The 26,437-nt window shown below is 36.6% G+C and overlaps 1 protein-coding gene across 7 annotated transcripts in view; it reads right to left on the bottom strand.

Annotated features, from left to right (window-relative positions):
* Nucleotides 1-18,247: 18,247 nt before the first annotated feature.
* Nucleotides 18,248-26,437, bottom strand: part of NAALADL2 (N-acetylated alpha-linked acidic dipeptidase like 2) — a 1,320,052-nt gene continuing 1,311,862 nt past the window's right edge. For all 7 annotated transcript variants that reach the window (XM_057306508.1, XM_057306509.1, XM_057306506.1 and 4 more), the window contains one exon: nucleotides 18,248-22,357. In XM_057306508.1, coding sequence (XP_057162491.1) covers nucleotides 22,159-22,357 — 199 coding nt within the window. In that variant the 3' untranslated portion in view covers nucleotides 18,248-22,158. The remainder of the gene's footprint in view (nucleotides 22,358-26,437) is intronic.

Raw genomic sequence — 26,437 nt, 5'->3', positions numbered from 1 at the left:
AGGCAGTTATCCAGTGGGTGTTACCAAATCAAGTGAACTCTTTAAAAGAGAGATTAGTCTTTCCTTGAGTTTGGAAACATTTTCCAGCTGGCCTTAAGAAACAAGCCACCATAAGTTATACAGCTGCAAGAAAGTGAATACTGCCAACAACCACGTGTGCTTGGAAGAGGATTACAAGCCTCAAATAAGACTGAAGACATGGCGGACATCTTATTGCAACAGTGGACCCAGCTATGTTGTGCCCTGGACCACTGATCTACTGTAAGATAATAAATGACTGTTATTTTAAGTTGCAAAAATTTATGGTGATTTGCTTATACCAATGAAAAACTCACACAGGAATATCAGGAATGTATTAGTCTTGGTTCTCCAGAAAAACAGAACTAATAGGTTGTATAGAGAGAAAGAAACAGAGACAGAAAGAGACAGAGACAGAGAGCTAGTAGTTATGGAATCTGAGAAGTCCCAAGGTCTGCAGCCAGAGACTCAAAATGGCTGATATGTAAGTATAGGTTCAAGTCTGAGTCTGAGTAGGAGAAGACTGATGTCCCAGCTCAACGATAGCTCAATGATGATCAGTCAGAGAGAGCAAATGCCCTTTTAGTTTTTTGTTATTATTGGTACTCAGGTCTCCAATTGATTGAATGGAGCCCACTAGCACTAAGGAGGGCAATCTGCTTTCCCCAGTCTATTGATTCAAGAGTTAATTTCAACCAGAAACACCTTCACAGGCACATTCAGCATGAGATTTAACCAAAGATCTGGCACCCAGTGTCCCAGTCAAATTGACATATAAATTAACCATGTGAGAGAGAACACACAGATGACTTTACACAGATAATAGCCATTTCCTGTGGATCTGCTTTAAGATAATATCCCATCCATTGGAGAGAATGAATGAACAGTCCCAAGGTTTGTCTACATGTCTAATAGTTCATTCTGTTATTTTTTTGTATTAATATTTATATTAAATTTCTCTATCTTTAATTTTCCTTACCACTTAATACCCATTTATCCTTTCAAATAAATGAATTATTGAAAAACTAATACCATGGGTAAAAGTCTGTAAATCAAACTGGGATTAGGCACTCAATAGCCTTATTCTTCAAGACATTTAAAGTACTGTATGTATTATTTAATTTAGACAAACTCAAATACTTTCTAGGTACAAAATAATGTACTGTGTACTATTAGTAATAAAAGGAAGTATTATACTGAGCCTTTATTATTAAGAAACTCATTATCTACTGGGAACAGAGCAGACATACATACACTAACACAAGCAGACTAGAACAAAAGTCTTACCATTCTGTGAGATTGGGGGAGAAGAGATCAATTCTGTGGGGGAAGATGAATTCTAACTGGGTGATTGTAGGTTTTAGGGAAGAGGTAGTATTTAAAAAACAGAAGTACTTAGAAAAACAGAAAGTACTTTGAAATGTGAAGATATAGTGAAATTTATTATATTAATAAACGACATAAATGGCCTATATTGGTTGTACACTTATCAAGATAGAAGAGCAGGATAGTAAAATAGCATGGCATTTGAGCTTGAAAGATTTCAGTTTGTATATCAACCAGTTCACTTATGATCAAGCTTAACTTTGCTGAGCCCAAGATTTCTTGACTGTAAAATGGGGATAATAATAAAACCTGTACTCATGCTGTGAAATCAAATGAGATCATGTGATTGGTTTGATTAAGGTAAAACTTTTATTTTCCCAATTACTGCTTCCTACTGTGCTCTGTCAAATTCCCATCAACAGCTGAATAAGGAGCTTCCTAAAGGACATCTCTGTATGATTCCCTATCTTTTCTTTTGCTTTTATTAAAAAAACAAAAACAAAAAACCCCCACCTCATTATGGTAGAGACTGTTTCAAAGTTTGTAAAATCATAATCTTCTGACTCAAAGCTTATCTCCTCTAGGCATAGACTTTCAGCTCCAATATCGTGGAGCAGAAGGGGAAGGGAGAAAGTTGGGAGAAAGTCCTCCATCTTCCTTTCTTTTTCCTCTCATGGTGTTCTTTGTGAGACAAAGCAGATAGAATGATAAATTGATCAATCCATAGCTAGAGAATAAGAACTGTTTTCTACATAATCTTTATAATCTGTAGAAATGTTGTACTTTTATTAACATTTTTTTTTACTTATAGCATCTTTGCATGCATATTCTTTTTTGTTCTCATAAATATGTGAGTTGGGTGAACTCATATTTATATGAACTCTTATATTTGTATGAACTCTTAACACTCTTATATTTATATGAACTCTTAACACAGACTTCTGCAGAGAAGAAGGGAGGAGCCAGAGAGGTTTTTCAGACTTCAAGCTCAAGGGTTCCCCAGTCCCTTCTACATCAGTAGGTTGTTTCCTTCTGATAATATGGCATCACTGAGTCTCCACTCCCTGATTCTTTTTTTTTTTTAACGATTATTTATTTATTTATTTATTTGGGAGAGAGAAAAAGCCAAGCTAGCAGAAGACAACACGAGTGGGGAGAAGAGGGACAGGCAGGCTCCCCGCTGAGCAGGGGGTCTGGACTGATCAGCGGACCTAGGTCTCAATCCTAGGACTCTGGGATGATGACCTCAACCAAAGGCAGATGCTTAAAGCATCTGATAATCAGATAAAGTTCTGATAATCAGAGCTAACTTGATTCAGAGCTTATCCCTTCAGCTCTGTTCTTTTACGATTTTCTCACAGGCTGCCATCAACAAGTGATCCAGAACTTGTCACTATTTTCTGATGTTTTCTGAGCTCTAAGTCCTCTGAGTCCCCTGAACAATCTGCAAGCCTATTCCTTCCTTCCCCAGTGCTTAAACTTATCCACCTCAGCTGAATTCACAGCACTTGCTTTTCAGGATAGGCTTTCCTACTCTTTTTGGGTGTGAAAATTTTCTGGGATTTCTGAGATCATTTGATTAGACTCTTTGCTGTCCTCCTTTTCCTCACAGTATCATTTAAATTCCTGTATGTGCTTCCTGCCAGCCTCTGATTTCCTTCACTTACCTGCAATTTGAAGCTTCTAAGTTTTCTTCAAGCTTAAATAAACACATAATTTGTGTGTGATTTTCATCTTTCTTTCTTTTTTTCAGAAGAATATGAGAATATTCAAATCTCAGCTGCCACCATATCCTACTGGAAGCATGTGACCTTATTGAATTTTATGACTACAATATCCTCATATAGCTCTCACAACTTTAAATATTTAATAAAACACTCCAGTCCACTTACTTTTGGTAGTTGAAATTCTCTTTCAGACCCTTTTGTCACTAATTTGTACAGATTGTGGTGGGGGTGGGCAGAAGGCGAGTTTGTGGGAATGGAAAAATATGTTGGTGTGGTGGTATAGACCACCTTGTTCTTTTGAGAATGGGTGCTCCCCACGTGTCCCCGATATGGACAATCCTCAAGAGCACTCTTCTGTCTCTCTGACTCATGTTCCTCCACAGCTTAAACATGGAGGCAGATACCCAGGTGGGGCTGTATGTGGTAGTGTTTGCGGATGCTAACCCACCTGGAAGCTAATGCTGTTGGTCCCCAATTTTCTCCCTCTCGATTGCTTCTGATTCTCCTCCAGCTCTGGTTATCCCCATTGAGGCTATAATGGCCACCTTTTTAATATTGCTCTTCTCTATGTATTGTTGGATTTTTGGAATTTTTCATGGATCGTGATCCACTCAGGGAAACTCTTCCAGCTTAGATCACTTTTTTTCTTTTCCTTGTTTTGTTATTCATTTCTTTCCTTTCATTTTTTGGGGATTCACAATGGATCAGAAAGGCTATAATGTATCTTTAGATCTTTATCTTTTACCTGGAAACCATCACGTTTCCTTTACTTTTCAACATTCTGGTCATGTTCCTCTGTATAAAATATGGCTTATCAGTGTTCTTCTTTTAAATTGGTGCATGGTACTGAATAAAATGTCTCCTTGCTCTGTCATGAAAAATAGGTGGGCCATCACCTCCCTTGCCCTGTGAATACAGTATAAGATTAAATTAACACATTTTTGACAGTTACATCACATTTGCTTCTATGGAAATTAAATCAACTAACACCTCTAGGCCCTTTTTATTTTTAATATTTTTTTGGTAGATATACTGATGCTAAGTATGCTATATCTTGTATTTTTGCAGTTATATTTTTGACCCATTTCACTGTTTTAGTCCAGTCTTTTGGAATTTGGGTTGTTATAGCCTATTACCTATCACTTCTCATTTTTATATAAATTATGATCAAATGACATTGAACCTAAAAATAGTGTTTTTAAAAGACAACTACATTTTATTGTTGAATACCCAACTCACATATTACATTAACTAAATAATTATATTTTGTTATTTTCAGTACTTTTCTAGGGAAACTATTTATTCATTCAATATTTATTGAGCACCAAGTCAAGCTCTAGATTCTGGTGATAGAGCAAGTCAAAAAGAAAATTCTCATGTTCTTATGGATTTTATCAGTGAGAGAGGTGAGACTATCCACACATACATTTCAAAAAACAGTATCAGTGAGATATTATTGTTTCACAGTGAATTAAATAAGATGATCTGCCAGACAATGCTTAAGTGACTGTATTTGTTATTTCTGATAAATAATTGTCTTTTTGTTTTAAGACAGTGGTATGTTATGTACTCATAAAAAGTCTTCAGCTACAGGTAACGAGAAAAATCCCAGAACAATTTCTAGTTACAGCCTTTCACACACCAGGGTGCCCTAAAGAGACTAAGGTTTCAAAATACAATTTCATCAAGGATCCCTAGCCCGGGAGCTCATAGGTAACCTAAGGAAGTAAGAATTATACTTCCTAATTAAGCTGATGGTGTTATGTGCATCATAAATTTAGTTGCACCCATTAAGCAAATAGAGCCAATATGTTTTATACTTACTTTGATTATGATCGAAATACCTCCTGACTCTTTTATCTTGGATGATCTAAATAACTTCCTGTTAGAGAAATTGGGGCAATAGTATATATATTGATGTACGTGTCTTTTGCCAATAATTACTTTGCCTTAGCAAAAATTGAAAAAGTTTATAGCTTCAAATCTGTTTACTTCCTACTTGCCTCAAGTTCTAATGCTATTTCAGATTATGTTACCCTACAACTGTTCACAGGTGGTCTTTGCTTTAGAATCCCAACTTGCAGTATTATTTTTTAAACTTTTATTTTTTGCACTTTAATATCCTCATAACATCTCTTCCCTTCTGTAATTCCCATTCATGGTCAGATATGAAGAAAATATGCATTTTTTTACTCACTGTCAGTTGTATTAGAAATTGTTTTTTGTTTTTTTTTTTTGGTTTTTTTTTTTTGTATTTTTTGTAAAGCAGCTTGAAAATATTGTTGAGTGACATCTGCTTGGCTCAGGTCATGATCTCCAGATCCTGGGATCAAGCCTTGTGTCAGTTTCCTTGTTCGGGGGGGGGGGGGGGGGGAGTCTGCTTCTCCTTCTCCCTTAGCCTCTCCCCTCACTCATGTTCTTTTTCTCTCTCAGATGAATAAATAAAATATTTTTTAAAAATACTGGTGAAATGTAGACTTCATGGAGATCTTCCACTTCAAGAGGGTGGATAAAACATTTTTCCCCTTACCATTTTAACACTCAATTAAAGTGATAGAATCAGTTAGAAATAGAGGAAATATCTTAGCAACAAATAAAATAGAAAACAATGCATTCCTGGACAAGAGTTTTCCACAATTTCTTAAAGTAGAAAATGGAGGGATTTCTAAGGAAAAAGTAATAAACATCTAACTCTAAAAATAGAAGTGACATTAGAGATTACTCGAAAGAAGTACAGACACTGCTGTCTTACTCTTTGCTTCTTACTGCCTCTCCAATGAGGGGCAGCTCCAGCACAGTGCTCAGCTAGGTGGACACTAAGTGGTCAGGTGGGGACAAAACTTTCCCTGGGCTTGTTGGCATGTTCAACCACAAAGAGGTATGTGACTATCTTTTTCTTTCTCCAGACAGGGAGAGTAAGACCATGTGGTTTCAAGCGGTTTTTTAAATTTATATATTTGATTAATCATTTAATGAACAAATATATATTGGATGAGTACTTGGTGCCACATACATGAAGCATTTGGAATAAAAGACTGACACTATGTTCATGAAACCTACATTCTAGTGAGGTGATTGATCACACACTCACACAAATGTAAAATTACAGCTGTAATAATTTCTATGACAGAAAAGTACATGTTGCTATGGGAACAAACAATGGGGTATTTGTTATGTTTTGGCACAATTTCATGAAGAGGTGAAAATCTAACTGCAGTGTGAAGAATGAGCAGGAGGAGATAACTAGTAAACAGAGAAGGTAAGAACACCCCCAGCAGTGGAAATAGTATGTGTAAAGCACTGTGCCAGGGAAAGGCTGGGAAAGTTCAAAAATTAAACAAAAGGCCAGTAATACTAGAGAACAGAAAGCTAATAATGTGGGTAGGGCCAAAATACATATGGCAGCCTAAGACATGTGTGATGGTTAATTTTTATGTGTCCCCTTGACTGGACCATGGATGCCATATCTGTGATACTAGACATTATTTCTCTGTGTGTGTGTGCATGAGGGTGTTTCTGGAAGATATTAGTATTTGAATTGGTAGGCTGAGTAAAGCAGGTGGTTTTCCCTGATGTGAGTGGGCATCATCTAGTTCCTGAAGGACCTGCATTGAACAAAAAGGCATAGAAAAGTTAAATTCATTCTGATTGTTGAGCTGGGATGTCAGTCTTCTGCCCTGGATGCTCCTGGTTCTTAGGCCTTCAGGCTCAAACTGGAATCTACATCTTTACCTCCCAGCCCTTAGGCCTTCTGAAAAAATCACTGACCCACCCACTGGGTCCCCAGCTCCAGATGGCAGATCATGGGAACTCTCAGCCTCCATATTCACATGACCAATACCTTTTAATAAATCTCTTTATGAATATATATATATATATATATATATATATATATATATATATATATATAATCTCCTATCATTTCTGTTTCTGGAGAACCCTGACTAATACATAATATTAAGAGTTAATTGCTGAGGTGCTGAGGTTGCTTAGTTGGTTAAGTTCTGACTCTTGACTTTGGATCAGGTCATGATCTCAGGGTTGTGACATTAAGCCCCATGTCAGACTCTGCGCTGGGCGTGGGTCCTGCTTAAGATTCTCTCTCTGCCCCTCCCCTCTGAGCAGGCACACAAGCACAGCTCTATCTCCCCTCAAAAAAACAAAAACAAATAACAGAAACAAAACAACAACAACAAAGAAACTTTAAAAAGAAGGGTTAATTGCTCATAGAATTATAGGATAAAATTTAGGAGTTGTTGATGAGAGTCTGATGTTAACTTAGTACTCATTAGTACTCACTCAATTATAGAGGACTGTTTATAATTTGGCTTTCAAAAATTTATTGCTTTGTTTTGTTCTACTTTCTAGAACTTTTAGGTTTATTTAAACTTGGTGCTTGAAAATTTTACAACATATCTGTGGTGACAAACTTCATTACTTTGTTGGAAAATCAGTGAGAACTCACACTGACCATGCTTTCGCTTTATCAAAATATTCCATTACTTTGTGTTAGTTTCCTCGCTCTAACTGCTTTTAAGATATTTTATCATTAGTTTTCACCAGTTTGATTATGATGTACCTTAGTGTGCTTTTCTATATGTTTGTCCCATTTGCGGGTTGCTTAGCTTTTTGAAATTATAGGTTTATAATTTTCATCAAATTTGATTTTTGGTGGTCATTTTATTATTTCTACAAACATCTTCATCTATTCCCCATGTGTCTCTTCTCCTTCTGGACCACCAGTTCCTACTCTATTATGTTAGATAACTTGACATTGACCCACAGGTCACTGGTGCTGTTTATTTATCTCTTTCAGTCTTTGCTATCTCTATTTTGAGTAGATTACCTTGCAAGATTTTAATTTCACTGATTTTTTTTCTTCCGCAGTGCATAATTTACTTGTAATCATTTGGGTACATATATTTCCATTTCCCCACATTTCTAGAAGTTTATTTAGGTTTTTTAAAATAGCTTTCATTTCTCTCCTCATCATTTTTGTATTTTCTTTTATAGTTTTGAACATATGGAGAATATTATGATAACTATTTTAATGTAATTATCTACTAATTCCATAACTTTTGTGATTTCTAATTTCCTTTCACTGACTAGTTTTAGTCTAATTAGGTGTCATGTTTTCCTGCTCCTATGCACGCAATTTCTTACTGGATGCTTTACATCGTAGATTTTACATTGTTAGGTACTAGATTTTTTTGTATTCCTTTGTCCAGGCATTCAGTTAAATTACTTAGGATTAGTTTAATCCTTTTAAGTCTTGCTTTTATTTCGGTTTGGAAGTGCCCAGAGCAGCCTTTGGCCTAGGATTCATTTTGCTCATTAATAATGAGGACTTTGGAAAATTCCACCTGAGTCCCTGAGCATTGCAACTTCTCTCCATTATTCCCATCCCAGCGCTGGATCAGCCTCCTGTTTTCTGGTGATTCTTTTAGTAGTCACCTGGAATTCTACCCAATATATAGAATGTCTGTATTCAGGCAAAGATTCATGTCTCAGATAGTGAAAGCTGTCCTTGTCCAATATTCTCTTCTCTATTACCGTTCTCCTCTTTGTATCATATCCTGACAATTGCCTTTCAGAAGCAAGCTGGAGCAATTATAGGGCTTACTTTATTTGTTTCACGTCCCTCAGATATCTCATTTCGAGGTTGCTTATTGTCTAATGTCTCAAAATGGTTTTCTAGTTGTTTACAGTGGGAGAATAATCTCCAAAACAGTTAATTCTTTAGGAATGCAAGCATTAGTTGATATATTTATTTATTTTTGTTGTTGGACTTTGTGGATTGATATTATCTTTTTTTCTTCTTTGCTGTATTTTTTCTCTGCAATGTTTTTGGTTTTATTTCCCTGAGAAAATGACCTCTCATATTCATTTTATGACTTATTTTATTTTTACAATTTTGTTTTAATTTTCAAGAACTTTTCCCATTATATATTTATGAAATAAATAAATATGCTATGAAAATAACATCTTCTCAAATATATCATAATGTATTGATTAAAAATTAGGGAGGTTCTCTTTTTCTTTAGGCATTTGTTGGTTTTTATTTCTTTTGGCTGTTTTAGGCTTCTCTTAACAGTTTGGTAATTCTTTGTTTTCTCTCTATATCTAAGGATGAGTAGATAAAGATCTTATTGTGAGACCTTTTCATCTTGGGTACAGTGTGTAGTGGCTTATTTTGCTTAAAGTATGCACATAAAAAATCAGTCGTTGTTTTATGGGACCATTAAATGCTGGAATGAGGAGATCTTTTCATTACTATACAAATATATACATTAGCTGTCCCAATTCTCAATTGCTTAAGAGAAGAATCATTTTGATGGAGCAGGGAGGGATGTTGAAACTTCTTATTCTCTGATTCTACTTTACCTATAAATCTCATGTAAGGTTATTATTGTAGCCCTATTTTTTAAACTATTGTTTTAAAGTAATGGTGAAGGAGAGAAATAATATCTGTAGCAAATCCACAGCTTTCAACAAAACTCCTCCTTTCTTCTGTGGTCTTATTTCCTCAAGGGTCAACTTTAGGTCTTGCACAAATGGTCTTCGAAACTGACCAAAGACCGGGTAATAAAAATGACTTAGTTCATTTTGCAAATCAAATACGGGATAGATAGAGAGATGAGTGGTAGATGCATAGTTGCTTATGGATTCAATGAGAAGGATGAATTTGAGTTTGAGTGGCGCAAGAGTCTGTGGGGGTGACTAAGTGAGTGATTTCTTCTTTCTTTCTTTTTTCTTTCTTTCTTTCTTTCTTTCTTTCTTTCTTTCTTTCTTTCTTTCTTTCTTGAGAGTGCATTTGAGTGGTGGGCAGAGAGGGGGCAAAGGGAGAGGGAGAGAAAGAGAATCTTAGGGGGGGTGGGGCTTAATCTCACAACCCTGAGATCGTGACCTGAGTCAAAATCAGGAGTCGACAGCTTGGCCGCTTAACTGACTGAGCCATCCAGGAGTTCCTAGCTGAGTGATTTCTGTACTGATCGAAATGAAAGAGCAAGTAATTTGAAGAGATTGGGAAGTGGCATGAAAAGCTGGAGAAACAGAAGTAAGTGGATTCTTAAGACACGTAAGACACCCAGTACTTGATACTGGGTTGGATGGTGGGTGAGGGAAAATGTCGTGCCACTGATGAATCCTATGCTTCTAAGTTATAAATTGAATGGATAATAGAGCCAGTCTCTTAGACAAACAAGAAGTCCTAGCAGGAGTATTCATGAGTTGAATTCAGCTGCTTTTGAAGTCAGGTAAGGATGTGAGGAAGGTATTTGTGACTAGAGATAACAGGGAACACCTGCGTTGGGGATAGAAATTTATTAGTTGCTTATAAATACCTTTTCTAAAAGATATGGGCTTAGATATTTCCAGAGGTTCTACGAAGTATAGTGAGAAGAGAAGGGCACCTGGAACTAACCTTCAGAAATGCAGCACTTAGTATTAAATAAAGGAGGGCAACCCAGAAATAAAAAGTGTAGTAGACAGAAGAAAAAAAAAACACAAAAAACCCACCAGGCTAATGAATGCTGTCTCATGGCAGCCAAGGGAAAATATTATTCCAAGGAAGTAGAAATGTCAAAAGACTTGAGGATCATTGGAGTCGTGAAAGATGAGGATTGAAGTATATTCATTGGACACAGTGCCTTAAAGGTAAAAGGCTGATCACATTTCCTGAACCAGATATTCCAGACTCCTGATTTCCCAGCATAATTATTCATAATGCATCCTTTTACTTTTTAGAAGGAGTCCTGGTTTGCACAATAAATTACAGTTCACCTTGCTTAGAGGGCTTACATTGTGACTATTTAAAATTATGTTGAGTAAAGTAATGGGGACTCAAGTCGGTTGTCAAGGAATGAGGCATACTTGGGAGATTAGGGGAAGGAGACAGTGGAATTTAGCAACTCCGAAAAAAAAAAGTGTAATTATGAAGGGGAGGCAAAGGTAAGTGCCTGGAGAGAGATACAGGTCTGAGAAAGGCTGTTGATATTTGCTGTTATTGTTGATATTGTCTTTTCTTAACAGAGATTGAATATATGCAAGACTGCTCCAACATGCAGGAAGGAAGGAGGAAACTTTGCATGGAAATATAGTTCTGTTTCTATGTTTGAAGAAGGAAGAAGTGAGATGATCCACTGAGAGGAAAGGAAAAAGGAGGCAAGAGGTTACCAATATTTGAAGTAAGCAGAGAAGGACACAAACAGTCAAATATCAAGTAGTTCAGGTTTTTAAAGTTAAATAGGCAGAGCAAAACTTTCTGCCTCCTTGGTCAGACAGCCTCAAAACATATCAGATGAAGAACTTTTCTATAGTCTAGCTGAGAAGCTTAAATGCAAGAAGATGTGGAGCTGAAGCTGCAGGTAATAATACAGTGTTCATTTACCTCGTCCTTCTCCCAACCCCCCAACCTGCCACCACCACCTTTCTGGGCTTGTACCATATTGCCTAGGAATTTGGTGGGATTTTTTTTTTTTTTTAATGTTTTCTTTCTCTTGTTTTTGTTTTTGTTTTGGGGGAAAAAGAGAAATCAGCTCTGAGTTGCTTAATCAAAGACAACCTCAGAGACATAATTTATGGTGGACCACAGAATCAATGAAGAACTGACTCATCAGATCCCAAGAATTGTAAGAACCCCATGTGATAAAATCATGTGCTATGAAGCAGTTTTGAATAATTTTTCAAAGAAAGTCAGGTTGAGATGACTTCATTAATACGACTTATTTTGGAAAAAAAAGAGATGGGAATCATATGTAGGTGAATGGAAGTCGTTTGATTGGAAGAATGAAAGCAGGCGAGAGGTCACTGAGGTATGAGAAAGGATGGCGCACACGGGAAACATCAGGCCCATCAGCATGGGTAGAAAACAAGATGTAGGGGGAGACTTGGCAAGAACAGAGAAAGAACAGTAGGCATGGGAGTCGCCATGCAGGATCTCAGGTATCATCCTAAGTGATTGGATCTTATGCTGAAGATAATGGGAAGTCACCTTCCGTATTTTGATGGAAATCTGTTCAGTATGTACCATATGTAAATTAGCCAACTTAGGGATTTTATAAAATCAAATGGTGTCTAAAGAAATAAATAAGCAGTCTGCAGGTTGCTCTTCGCAGAAAAACCACAATAAAAAATCATAAGCTTTACTGAAGCTGAGGGGAAAAAAAAGAAAAAAAAACAACCAGAAACTTCAAAGCAGAAAATTATGGGAATGCCCTGTGCTTTCTCTCCTGTGTGACCTGCGTACGCTGCTCCTTTTCTTGGCAATGCCATTCTTCCTCTCCTCTGAAGGGCTTCTATTCACTCTTCGGACTCAAATATTTCCTTTTCTGAGAAACCTCTCTTGCGTTCCACAAGATTTAATTACTTTTACTCTCTTCTCCCTTATTATCATTCGTAGGTCTCCATTATAAGACTTAAGGCTTCACTGTGGCTTTGTGTTTACAGGTCTGGGCTCTCCTAGCGCTGCACGGGGCTGGCCATTTTGTTGGTTATGGTACAGGAATGTTACACTAAAGTCATTTCGAGTTGTTTTATTATAGATCGTGTGGGTAAGTGACGTCCATAGACTAGGGGAAAAAATCGAGGGATCTTAAAACATGTGGATAAAAGAGGTCATTCACTTATTCATTCATAGAAGAATACAGGCCCATTTGAAGACTGTGGTAACCATGGTCTGTGTGAACTCTATTCTACTCCCACCCCAAAAACTCCCCCATAATTCAGGGGCTAGGAGCATGAACACACATTTTAGAGCCTCCCTTGCTGCCTGGATTCCAGTTTGACCTGCCAATGACAGGCACTTGCAAGGGAGTAGAAGTCTGAAAAGTGTGGAAGATTTTTGTTTTTCCATGCTTCTGGTAGGAGAGGCAGAGGGTGTGCGGGGTCCTAGACTTCAGATCAACTTTGTGGCTGTTCTTTAAGCTCTGTGCTCAGTGGCTCCACCACCAGCAGCAACCAAGTTTCCAATTGTCAGGAGAATGCTGGCTCCCGGCTTATCACAGATGTCCTCCTTTATGCTCTTCCAGGCCTAAGGTCAGTAGCAGTTTCCTGCAGGTACTGATCTCAAAGAAACAGTACCTTCACCCTTTTGTTGCACTAGCCCTTTCAATAATTTTGTAACCATTTTCCTATTTTAAAATCCCCTTTGTTGGGACACCTGGGTGGTTCAGTCGGTTAAGCGTCTTCCTTCTGCACAGGTCATGATCCCAGGGTTCTGGAATCGAGTCCTGCATTGGGCTCCTTGCTCAGCAGGGAGTCTGCTTCTCCCTCTGCCTCTGCCCCTCCCCCTGCTTGTGCTCTCTCTCTGTCTGAGAAATAAATAAAATCTGTAAAATACAATAATAAAATAAAATCCCCTTTGCTTGAAATACTCACACTGGCCAGTGCAGGGCAGGGGAGAGCAGACGTCGGTGTGGAGGCGGACGGTAGCAGCGGAGACGGAGAAGTGTACAGGTTTGGGGTGTATTTTGCAGCAGAGCAACGCAACTAGCTGATAGACTGGATGCAGGGAGGGAGGGAAATGAAAGGATCAAAGGTGATTTCCACTTTTTGATTAGAGAGTCCGGTGTATTTACTGAGATAGGGAAGTATTGACGAAGAAAAAAAATGGGTAAAAAATGTACCTGTACGAAAATTACGTCTGTGAGAAGGCCTTGTAAGAATGCCTCTGCCTTTGTAAGATTAGTATAGTTGAAAGGAGGAGAGGAAAGGGACTGTGCTGATAAAATGGTGTCATTTAGAAAGGCAGGTTGGGTTCGTGGTTGTAAGTATGGGCTCCAGGACCAGACTATCTTATTGGGTGTTTATGTTCCTTTGAGGATTTTATTTTTAATCCAGAAAGCTGGTAAGAATTCCATAACAAGCACATATATCCACCACTTTACGATTTTATTATATTGCTTAGATTCCTTTTTGTGTAAAAAAGAAATAAAACATTACAGTCAAGTTGTATTCTGTGCCCCTATCTTTAGCACTTGTTTCCCACCTACTACCATGCATTAAACCAGGTCTTTATTTTTTTAGTCTGTATTTTCATACTTTGAATATATATATATATATATATATATATATATATATATATACCTCCCCATGAATAATATAAAATTTTGTATATTTTAGTTTTACTTCATGGGTAGATTAAGATATTATTCTGTGATTGCTTTTTCTGAATTTTTATATCTATACCTGACTCTATGGTAAGCCCCCAGGAAATACTAGCTATCATATAGCAAGGCTTTTGGAGAAACTCGCTTTCCCTTAGTCTTGAAGAGCCTCAACAAAGCCCACCGAGGTGGGTGTGTATCCTGAACCTATGGTGCTCTGCTCTGTCGATATTCTTGCCACAAACTACATGTGAGTACCTCGGCATCTAGTATTGTCATTAGTTAAACTGAAGCATTATATTCTATGGAGTCCTAGAAGGTGAAATTGTACTAATCGTCTTTGTACAGTACTGGGCCTAGAATAGGGTCTTTGGCAATGTTTGATGAATGAATAAGTGAAATTTGTGTCATGAAAACAGAGAACACTTTTTGTGCGATAAATAACTGACAGCCTTTTTTTGAGCTAATTTGAGGAAACAAAACTCTTTGGCGTGGGAGTTGATAGAAATACTGTTACTTGATGTTAAAACCTAGCACAACCAGCAAACCTAAACGGCCCAGTATGAGAACCGCATGTTTGAGAAAAGAATGGAAGGCAAAGAAGAACATGATAGAAACTTATAGAATGTTCTCTGGGCAAGGCTTATTCCTTTTTGGGTGTGGTATGCATTACATAAAGGCAATCCATTAACAATACACACTAAAAACTACTATTCATTTTGCATATTTAAAATACTACATATCTTGTCATAAAAAAACACAGTAGAGCAATGGTTTTCACCTGGATTTAATATTTTTAAATGGGTGTTTTAAATATTACCATTTCACTGCACATACTCACTGCATTTCTAAATCAGAATGTATTTCTTGAAAGATGCCTTTTTTCATAGTACTATGTTTTCAATTATGTGCAAATATTTGAGCAACTGAAATATAAATTATTCATCCATATTCTTAATAGATGTAGTATTCCAACCCATTGTTACCACTCTAGATCACAATATACTTTCCCTTGTAAGCTGCATATTGATTCATGGGGATAATACATTAAAACATTGCAAAATAAATAGAGATCACACTTGGCCCAAATATAGAAAGCATTAAGTTCCTGGTGGGCTTCTACACATTATAGAAATTAGACATTCAACCCTATATAGTAATTAAAAAAACACAGACATGTGCCTTTAAATCAATGTCATTAAAAATCAATCACAGCAAAGACAATGACCATGAAATTTCTGTATGAAGAAAAGATTTCTGAATCACAGATGATAATCAAATTATTTCGAACAATATTCAATACTATAATAGTTTAGTGCAATTTAGTAATTGGGATACCCCTTGAGAGAAATTTGTTTTTAATCAAAGCAAATTTAATTGGAGAGATTGTCCTCCAAATTTATCCCAAGTTAATTTGTAAATCTTCCCCTGCTCATCACCATTCTTAAAGGCCATATTTTTTTACTGTTATACAATTGAGACATTTTATTTATTATAATGTTTTATGTATCTAAATATCACTACACTGAAGGCATGATTAAAAATGCATGGCATATATTAACATTTTAAACACATATATGAAACTATTATCAAAATGATGTGCTGATTCTTCTAGAGGTCTACAAAAACAGACCAGCCCTTCAAAGTGTCCTAGAAATCTTTTTTTTCTCTTCTGAATACAATCTATTCATATTCTCCAAGTAGCAAGTTAAAATGTGTGGGATATATTTGTCACTAAACCTTTCTGTGTGAAATGTAAATACTAAATCACCTAATAGAGTCCTATCCCAGCTTCTAAACAGAATTATTTATAACACCTTTGGGATATAATTAAATGAGCTACACTTAACCATCTGGGTATTTTGCTTCTTGCAGACAATTTGCAATGGTATAGTAAAATATTTTGTTTGCTTGTTTGTGTGTTTGTTTCTTCTTAAACAGATATGATAAAACTGTCTTTGTAGAGTAATCACGTTTTTTTCTGACTTTCAGAGTAAGGTAGTCCATGTGCAGCAGCTTGATGTAAAGATAAAGAAATAATCATTATTAATACGAATAAAACGGTACTGCATATATAATGAAAGCATGATTCAACAATGGCTAAGAATTTGTAAAGATAAAACACACTCCGAGTAGTGTTCATCTGCATAGTAACATACTGAATAAAGCTTCTTTAAAGAAAGAATTATATACTTACTGAGCAGACCAGATAATTAAATAATTACACATTTTGATTGAAAAATATATGTAGTTCATTAAAACAGAAACTCTAACTCCACTTCTCTAGCTAAGCTTCTATTCAGATGCCAAGTTGGTGCTTTAATTAGAACAAAAGACCGACATTAACTTCAATGCAACATAATAGTTCATAATAATGATTGCATATTAATCTCTTGAGCTTGCTGGAATATAGCACATGACATATGGCATCGTACAGGCACCTGTGTAGTTCTCTGGGGACCGAGGTGGTGCATCTTAATTAGCCCCGGGAAATAAAATCTGTTTTCTTCTGAGAAAAGCTACCTCAGTGCTTATTGGCTTAGGACGTTGAAGGAAGTAGACGGAATACTGTTAGGCTCTGTCTCTACTCATTAAAACATTGTCTAGATGGAGGCGCAGAATCATCTGCTCCTGAATGAATTCTTGACAGGATCCTGCTTGAGAAATTAGAGTAGCCATGCATTTCCTTGGCTTCAATGATTGGATTTTGGCTGAAAACATCAAAATCACCATTTTGGTTACAGAAAATTATATAACTATATAATCCAAACACAGAATACTCTAACCAGAAGCTTATGAAAATTGAAAGCAGCTTCTTTTCCTTGAATGCTACCTGAAAGTGCCTCAATTTAATCCTTTGCTTTGTAAATTTAGATACAATCTGGATATGAGATTATAAATGTCTTTAAGAAGTATGTCATCTCATAATAAGCAAGGTCTCGAGATTCTTGGCAGTCCCAGGGATGCTAAAGGCACTTCAGTGCATATCTTCAAAGGATAATGGAAAGGAATTATGGAAATAAAACTCTGGCTGATTAACAGATAAATATGTATTGAGAGGACTAGATCCTAAAATTACTTTCTAAGTGGGGGGGGAAGCCTAATCCCATTGTTAGAGTATATCTAGAAAGAGAAAACAGAAAATTGAGTGGCTATGGTGATGATCAGAAAAGGCTACATTTTAAAGATTTCTTTGGCAACCATCCTTTCAAATTCTTGTCACCCGTAATTCTGAATTGCATAAAACAAACTCACTTAACTGAAAAGTATTTGTACTTGGTGCGGTGCTCAGAACCCTGTGACGTTTTAAAACATCTTTCAGAATAGCAGATTCTGAGGCTTTTTTAAGCCCGCAATTTAAATTTATGCAAGAAATCCAGATTCACTAGCAGCTAGGCAGAGTTATTTCTTTTCTCAAATATCACATTGTTTGTTTAGCTTCCCCTTGCGTTACACCCATGATCTTGTGATGGAACAGTTATGTTGCTGATATGTTTATTGGAATATGTGGGTCCATTTCTCTTCCGCTCAACACATGGATTGGCAGTTTAATTCTTTTTCTACTAGGAGAATGTGTGGCTAAGGCACATTTAAATAGCCTATTAAACCAAGGAGATGACAATGTGCTACCCTCAGAGAAAGCTTAATTTTTGGAGTAATTAATTACACATTCCACAGAACGTCTCTTGAGAACATTTTTGGCCAGGTCTACCAATTTATTGTGCAAATAATTATAGTTTTTCATTTGAGGCAAAGTTGCTGATTCATTATTGGGCAGATGGTAACAGATCATTGTTTATTTTATTTTCATGCACCTATTTTTTCAATGGGGAAACCTACTGTATGCCATATATCTATTTATTTTAAAAAGTCAATTAGTTTGGCTGAATCTTTAAGGATGATATAAAACTGTGGTTGTAAATCCCAGCACCTGCTCTTTTTTTTTTTTCCCAGTGAAATAGTACAGGTATTTGGAGGAGGAAATTGTGAAATAATGTGGCTTCTTATCTTTTTTTATGTTGTTTCATCTAGTTACCATGGTATTTCACAATGGTACACTTATTTTTAATATTTTTATAGATAGCTTCTAATTTATCTACACACGCCCACCATTGCTAGGGTGGGCAAACCTCATAAGGAATGATGTAATTTGTTTCTTCAAACGCTTTAATTAAACCAGTAAAGTATCAGGCTACATAATCTGATCAGTTGTGCAGAGATACATTAAAATTCTCAGTCACACCACTTTCTATAACGAAAAGATTCTTCTGATGTTTTCCGCAGCGCTCGGTGTTGGAGGAACACAGGACTGCATACCAGAGAGCCCAGCACGGAGACACCTCAGCCATTTTTATTAGCTGTGGAATTTTGGACAAGTTGCTCGACCAAATGTCTTCATTTTTAAAATGGGTTATTGTGGGGGTTCAATTGGAAGAAACAAATATGTGAAAAAGTCTATAATACTGCCTGACATGTAGTAGGCACAGATGTTAACTGTGTCTGCATCCTTTTTGGAGAGATGCAATGGTTTCTCTCTGTCTCTCTCTTTTTTTTTAATGGTGCCATTAAGAGCAAAGTTTTAGGATCTTCCTGTTATTGTGACTCTTTATTTTATTTACATATATTACCAAGGAATGTTTTCTCAAGACCCAGGATCAATGTAGATCAGAAATTCTTAAATTTCAGGGTACTTAAGTCTTACCTGGGCAGTCTTGCTAAAGATGAGTATTCCCAGGCCTCACTCCTCCAAATTCACATTTTGAGAAACACTGATTTAGACTGCTGATTTGACAGAGGGCTAAGATGTCCTCTCATAAAAGCATTTTACTCAATGCCCTCCTTCCTGACTTCTGGCATCACATAGAGACTTTCCCATTTCCCCCAAGTACCCAGTCTTGGTGTCCCTTTCCTGGGTTCCCTGGGATAGACAGTTTCGTTTGTCATGTATAGTCAGAGAATGAGCTAGTCCTTAATTAAAAGCAGTGATTCCACCCCATATAGCATCCGGTAGAATGGCTAGTTACATGGAATGCACTGGAAAAAAATCGTCTGTAGCCCTCGCACCTCAGGGAGAGAGCTGGATATATTGCGTGAGAAAGCAGAGAAGCTTAAATTCCCATGCTTTTTAGTTTAGTATTTTTGCTACTCACTAAACCTGTGACTATATCCATGCTGCTGATCACTCTGGCTTCGCTCCCTGCATCTGACGGGAGTGATGATGCTTTCCCTGGCTGAAGGTCACTTCCTTGGGCTTAGACCACAATGTCTCTTAGGCTTTCTTTTGACTATAGAACCGCCTTTTTTCCACAAAGGGCAGTAGCTCACGTGTAGCCTTCCTGAACCCAAATTTAAGTGGTGAACATCGGCCACATTTTCTTGGGAGAATAACCATTTGTGACTCTTTATGCCCTGGTGCAATTTTATGTATGAAGGATTGTGAGAAGTACAGGCACCCGGGTATCTCCGCAACAGTTTAAACCAATTCACCAAAAACACTTGTTATTAACTTGCATAGGATTTTATTTACTTGGATTTGTTAGGGAAGAAGTTAACCTGATATGAATTTAGAGGAACACCATAGCAGTGATGTTCTAGATACCAGGTTTGTTGCAGTCGGAGATCTAAAGCAGTATCTACAGAATTAGTGGATATCTGCTTCAATTATAATCTACTTTCTTCACATAATCTCTTAAATAGACTAATAAAAACACATTAGTACATAGTTCACTTTAGTTTTTTTTTCAAATAGCAAATACCATATAATCTACAAGGGAAAATGTATAATATTGAGATTTTTATCTATGCAATGTGGTTTACTTAGGTATGCAATCTGTAGACGAAAACATACAAACATGTATTTTGTGCTCTAGACAGTCTTACAGACTAAGGAGTGAGTTTCGTTAGGATTGAGTTTTAAAATGATAAACCACCAAACTAATAATTATTTGTTTTTGCTTGCTTTAAATTCAGCTTCAACTCCAAAATGTTGTTTGCTTTAAATTAACTTCAACTCTAAATGAAGAACTGGAAGGAACACACTGAAGTTTGGTTAAATATGGAAGACCCCTTGGTAGGAAGCATTCTCTTATTTGGCCCCAAACAGTATTTGTATGTGTCTTCTCACCTCTGTCCTGCTACTGATTTCTGCAGAGCAGGCGAGAGTACTGACGCTGAGGCACGCAGGAGCCTGGTCCTCGCAGCCTTTCCTTGTAGAGACTCCTCAACAGGGGAAATATGTTCAAACAAGCACACTGGTTTTAAAAAAATTTGTAAGGTCATTTCATTTGTCACTTAAAAATAGGCGCACACAGGCAATTCATAGGAAAATGGATTTCTGCTCGAATTATCTAGCTAATTGCATCAATTCTCTTTGCCTTGAGCAAATCAACATTACTTATGATAGGAACGGCTGACACTTATAAATCAATTAATCAATTCTGATTAATTCTTGCCCCTCAACTGAAGCTTGCCTTTAAACTAAGAGTAGGTTTACGCTTATCCATAAAAACTGGAGACGTCGTCCCACAAGCATTGGCTATAATGTTGCTCTGGTGGTGTATCTACAAAGGGAAGTGTGTCTGAGTGTTGTGTTAGGCAGAGACAATTCACATAAAATATACTGAGGATATTTCCTGAGGGAAACTGCTTTATTCAATACGAGAAGAACGTTTCGAAGGCTAAAGCTCAAAGTTTAAACTGTCACCTAATAGACAGAATTTTAGGCTTTTGGGGAAATAGTGGATGCTGGGGCCATTTCATGACAATGTCAATATGAAAAACTTCATTTTCCACATGAGAGAAGAAGTGAAGTGTGGGAAAGCACACTTTTATAGTAACACTGTATTTTCTGCATAAAATTAGAAGCATGAATATTTGCTACACTTTCATCTTAGTCAATGAAGGATAAAGAAGGAAAAATATCAAAAGTTTCTTCACAGAATTAAGTTTTTCATTGATCAAACAACTATGTCTTTCATTGTAAGTCCTTTTGTCAGTGGCAGAAATAGCAATTTGATGCTTTTTAAGATAGTTTGGGTTTTCAAAGAGAAACTTTGCTACTTTCCTGTGGAAATTACATGGTATTCTGTTAAAACCACCTTACGGGAAGGAGTTTCAGAAGAGATACAAGAAGAGTGATGCAAAATGCTTTCATTTTAGAGTAGCTGGCTTTCAGTGCTTCCAACAGAACCAACAGAAGAAGAAATCAGGAATATTTTCTCCCTCATAAGACATATATCACTCCTGAAATTTGTACAAAGTCAACTGAGGCAAATTAGGGGTTTCAAAGCTAGTCACCGTATAAGTTGTTAGGAAAAAATTTGCATTTAAATTGCTCTGTGCATCGACTTTGAGATTTTCCCCTGGAATGTTTATGGCTCTTTTTTTCATTAATACTTAAAAAATACAATTTCATAACCAGTGTATTACTACATCTAGTTGTATTACGAACAGGCACTTCATTTCATAAAATAGAAACATTCAAAGTGGTTTTGGTCAACCAATCACTTGGTCGGAATACTTGAATTCTTCATATTGAATACTTACTAGTGAAGTTAATCTGAAACCATATCAACTCTCCATTTCTATTACAGAAACTAGGTCATTAATAGCTGTAACATAGGGAATAACTTCCGTTCCTATATGTTTTATCCCTAGGAGTGAAGATTGTCCAGAACTTCTTGGAACTTTTCCCCCCAAAATATTTTATATATATAAAAATACAGCAGATTTCTTTTTAATAGATAAATCTTAAGGATTATTTCAATAACTTGCTTTTACATATTCAGAGATGTCGATATAAGAAAATATTAAATGTGCAAAATGCTCTTTTATATGTACACTTAAAAACACAATGTCATAATAGCTTTAGACTTGTATAAAAAGTCACTGGGGGGAAAGTCTTCAATGTCAGAAAATCCGGTTAGATTAGAGCTTTTGCTTGAGGAATTGTAAACAAACTTTTTAAAATGCTGAGAGTTTTCTCAGTTCTTTCCAACCAAGACACTCTCGAACACATCAAGTCCTGCTTTGAAGTAAACCTGAGCTGAATTAATGCTGTTCAACACCTCTGACAGGGCTGCTTGAAGGGTCTCATTTGAGGCAAGTAACTTGCAGCGCTCCCGTGCCTCCAGGACGATTGAAAACTGGCTTGTCTTCTCATCGAGGTGGTACAGGATATTTCTAAAAAGAAATAAGGAATGTGTAAATGTCCTAAGCACGGATGCTCTTTTCATACCGAACATTGTAATAACTATTTCCAAGAAACAAGTGATATTTGCAGTATATGAAGAACTTACAAAAATACAAAATCATCATTTTTTAACCTCTAATGAATTAATGGATATAGACATCGGTCATCAAGTTTTCCATAGTGATGAGAGATAATTAGACATTATATGCCCCTCATGGAAGTGTACAATACTGTCTATGAAATAGAATAAAGTAGTGTTGCTGAAAAAGTTGAATCTGAATCTGATGAAGCTTCTAAATCTAATTGCTAATAAATACAAGAGACAGAGAAATACCTTAAATGATACAAGGATGTGTCATTTGCAAATGCAAACTAGGGGGAACTCTGTAGGACAAAAGATCCGGCTAATTCAACAAATAATTGCAAAAAAAAAAAAAAATTGGTGAAGGAAAAAAACCTCCAGACTAGGGTTTGTCAACCTCGGGCTCTTGACATTTGGGTTTGGGTGATTCTTTATTGTGCAGCTGTCCTGTGCATTGCAGGATGTTTAGCAGAACCCCTGGCCTCCGCCCACTAGATACCAGTAGCACTCTCCTTTAGTTGTGTCACTCAGTCTGGGCTGCTATAACAGAATACCATACACTGAGTGGCTTCACCAACAAAGGCTTATTTCTCACAGTTCTGAGGCTGGAAGTCTGAGACCAAGGTGCCAGCATGGCTGGGCTCTTGGTTGGAGTCTTCTTCCTGTTTCCATTCTCGCAAGTCCTTCCGTGGTGCGCACAGAGAGAGAGAACCCATGTCTTCTCCTCTTTTTATAAGAGCATTTGTTCCATCATGAGGGCCCCACCTGCATGAGCTCATCTAACCTTAATTAGATTCCAAAGGCCCCACCTACAAATGCCATCACATTGGGGTTAGGGTTTTAACTCATCTATTTTGGGAGGATACAAATATTCAGTCCACAGCAGTTGTGAAAACCAAAAATGTCTCCAGCCTGCCAAAATTGTCCCTTACAGGGCAAAATTGCCCCTGAAGGACAACTGTTTCAGACCAAAAGGAACATATCAACCAGTCATGAAGTATAGACTTTACCAGGTTTTTACTCGAACAAAGAATGAAAAACAGTGCAAAATTGAATACTAATTGAAGATTTGTCAATATTAAGGAATTGTTAATATTTTAGGTGTGATGATGGTATCATTAGTGTGTTTTCAAAAAGTGTCTTTATTTTCTAGAAATACATATAGTAATATTTGCAAATGAAAGGTTATATCATGTCTAGGATTTTGCTTCAAAACATTTGGGTGGAAAAAGGGGAGTAGAGCCAGGGACAGTATAGAAGTAACAAGATTGACCATTAGTTAAAAATTGTTGAAATTGGGTAACAGAATGAGTTATACATTCTCTCTTCTTTTGTATATATTTGATATTTAGAATACTATCTTCTCATAAGTGTGGAGTGTATATTAAATGGTGCCCAGGGACAGTATAGAAGTAACAAGATTGACCATTAGTTAAAAATTGTTGAAATTGGGTAACAGAATGAGTTATACATTCTCTCTTCTTTTGTATATATTTGATATTTAGAATACTATCTTCTCATAAGTGTGGAGTGTATATTAAATGGTGCCCTGAAATTTATCCAAATTTCTTAGAAATTCCATGGTCTAATGAGAGGCAGATATAAACAATTAAAATACAGCTGTCTGTCAAATTAAAAATGAAAGGTCTACGTAGTGATAACAGATGAAGTGTTGCCATTGGAAAGGGTCAGAAAAAAAGCTCATAACAGAGAATATTTGAATGTCTTCTTGAGTCACCACCGGTAACAAAGGTTTAGGAAAGGAAACAAGGTGGAAAGCAGAGAGAGCACCCTATGCAGGAGGGGTAGTATATGCAAAGGTGCACATTTCTAAAATAGCTTGGTCTGCCCCGTGGATCGATGCCAGTGTTTCTGTCTGAACAATGTGCAAGGCCAGAGTGAGCTGCTGGAGGAGCTGGGAGAGGAACTCCAGCCATCCTCATGGCCCTTCCACACCAAGTGGATGAAATCAACGTTTTCTTACAGGCGTAAGATACCAGTGAAAGGTTTTAAGCAAAAGAGAAAGGTTATGAGATTTTATTTGGCATGATCGCTTTGTAATATAAAGCCTGGAGAACCACTTTGTCCAGATGAAAGGAGGCAAAGATGTGAGCTACACAGTGATGGTTAATTTTGAGAAGATGAAGTGAGGGCCACGGTACAGATTTAACTAATTTGTACTTTCCCTGACACTAACCTCCATTTATAGAGGTTCTGAATTCTTGTCTCTTATCTCATCCAAACTCCTGTACCTCACTTCTCCTGAACTTCCCACTTTGTACTCTGCGGTGTAGCTCACCTACCGAATCACGCACGCCAGAACCCTGCAGGTCCTCTCTTTTCCTTGTGTATCCAACTGGTCTCTGATGATATTGACTTCCCCAACTTTTCAGTATCTTTTCTTCTCTGCTGTGGGGACCTGCACCCTATATTTTCAAGGATATGCTGCGATATCATTACTTTACACACCAAGGTTGAGAAAGACGTTACTTCTTTATCAGGTCTCATTTCGTGTCGTGAACCCAGGAGATCTTCATTTATGGCGATTTAATTACCTAAATTTTTATCAGCCTTAGTGCAGCAAAGGGAACTTAGTAGATCCTCAATCCTGCTGGTGTAAATTACATCAATCCATCTTATTTTGCATTTTAAGCATTAACTATTTAAGAATAAAACTGTCTTAAATTTCGGTCTTTGGAGAAAAATTTAAGTTGATAGTAAGTACACAGTGGGTGGCAGTAGGGCAGAAGATCCTTAAACCCAGAGGCTATTTCAATGAATTTTTCAAAACAGGTAATTTAAAATGAGAACTATCCCTAATAATCCAGCATCCTTGACTTTTGTGCCTATGAGTAAACTTGCCATTGCATGAATTAAATGGAGCAGAGCAAGAAAGCTACTCTCTAGATTCCAAGCATTCTTGAATTCAGGTATAAACTTTGTATTAAGAAACATATATTCCTGGAATATGGGAGGGAGAAAACATCTTCCAAATGGAGTGGCAAGTAGGTTATGTGTCATTCTCTGGCCATAAGCTGTACTCTGAGAAAAATTTGGATCTATTTCCATAATTAGAACACTCTTGAAAATAGAGATTTCCCTCCTGCCATTCCCATAGTATTAATAAAATTAAAGAGGTTGTCAGAAGAAGCCACTCGACAATGCTAATGTAATCATGCAAGCCAGGTACATACGTACAATATCCATATACATGTGTTTCTACATGTAAACGTTTTCATTTCATTAAAATAACTTAAAATAGTGAGAATTAACAAAATACCTAATGACAATTTCCCTAAATATTAGTTTTACTAGTTTTACATCAGTAATAGGGGGTGGGAAAGAAAAGAAACCAAATAATACAGAGGAACCTTGATATGACCATGGGATTTTTCCAAATGAAGATAAAACTGCCTCAGATAGTCAGTTGTATTTTCCTACCTGACACAGCCTATACAAAAGTTACTTTTTTCATCTTTACATAATCTTTTTCAATTGCCATTTTGAAAAAAGGAGTGAGTTTTTAGTGTCAGGATATCTACCAAACATTTAAATTCATAGTGAACCATTTAAACAAATATATATATATATATATATATATATATATATATATATGGAAAATGATTTAATAATTAAGATCTTTTGAGGATAAAAACAGTTTAAAAGGCTAAAATATTTTTTAATTATTCAATCAATTAAAAAGTACTCTCTTATAGACAACATATACTGCCTTACCAATAAGAATAACTAAATTAGTAAAATAGTTACAGTTTTGAATTCTCTCCTACTTTATCAGTTTTCTGTTTAATTATAAATCATTTCATGGCAAATATATTTCCAGACTGTAAGAGTGCAATAGATATTTTGAAAAGCCGTACCAAATACTTCCATTCCTAGAAAGCATATTGCTAAGCATGCCGACAAACAAAAGTATTATAATCTTTGTTATCCAGAACTGCCTCTTAAATGAGTTGAGCAAGTGCAATTA

Source organism: Ursus arctos, unplaced genomic scaffold (genome assembly GCF_023065955.2).
Source record: "Ursus arctos isolate Adak ecotype North America unplaced genomic scaffold, UrsArc2.0 scaffold_4, whole genome shotgun sequence".
Lineage (NCBI taxonomy): Eukaryota > Metazoa > Chordata > Mammalia > Carnivora > Ursidae > Ursus > Ursus arctos.
The sequence above is the reverse complement of the archived record's forward strand: the minus strand, read 5'-3'. Positions and strand labels throughout refer to the sequence as shown.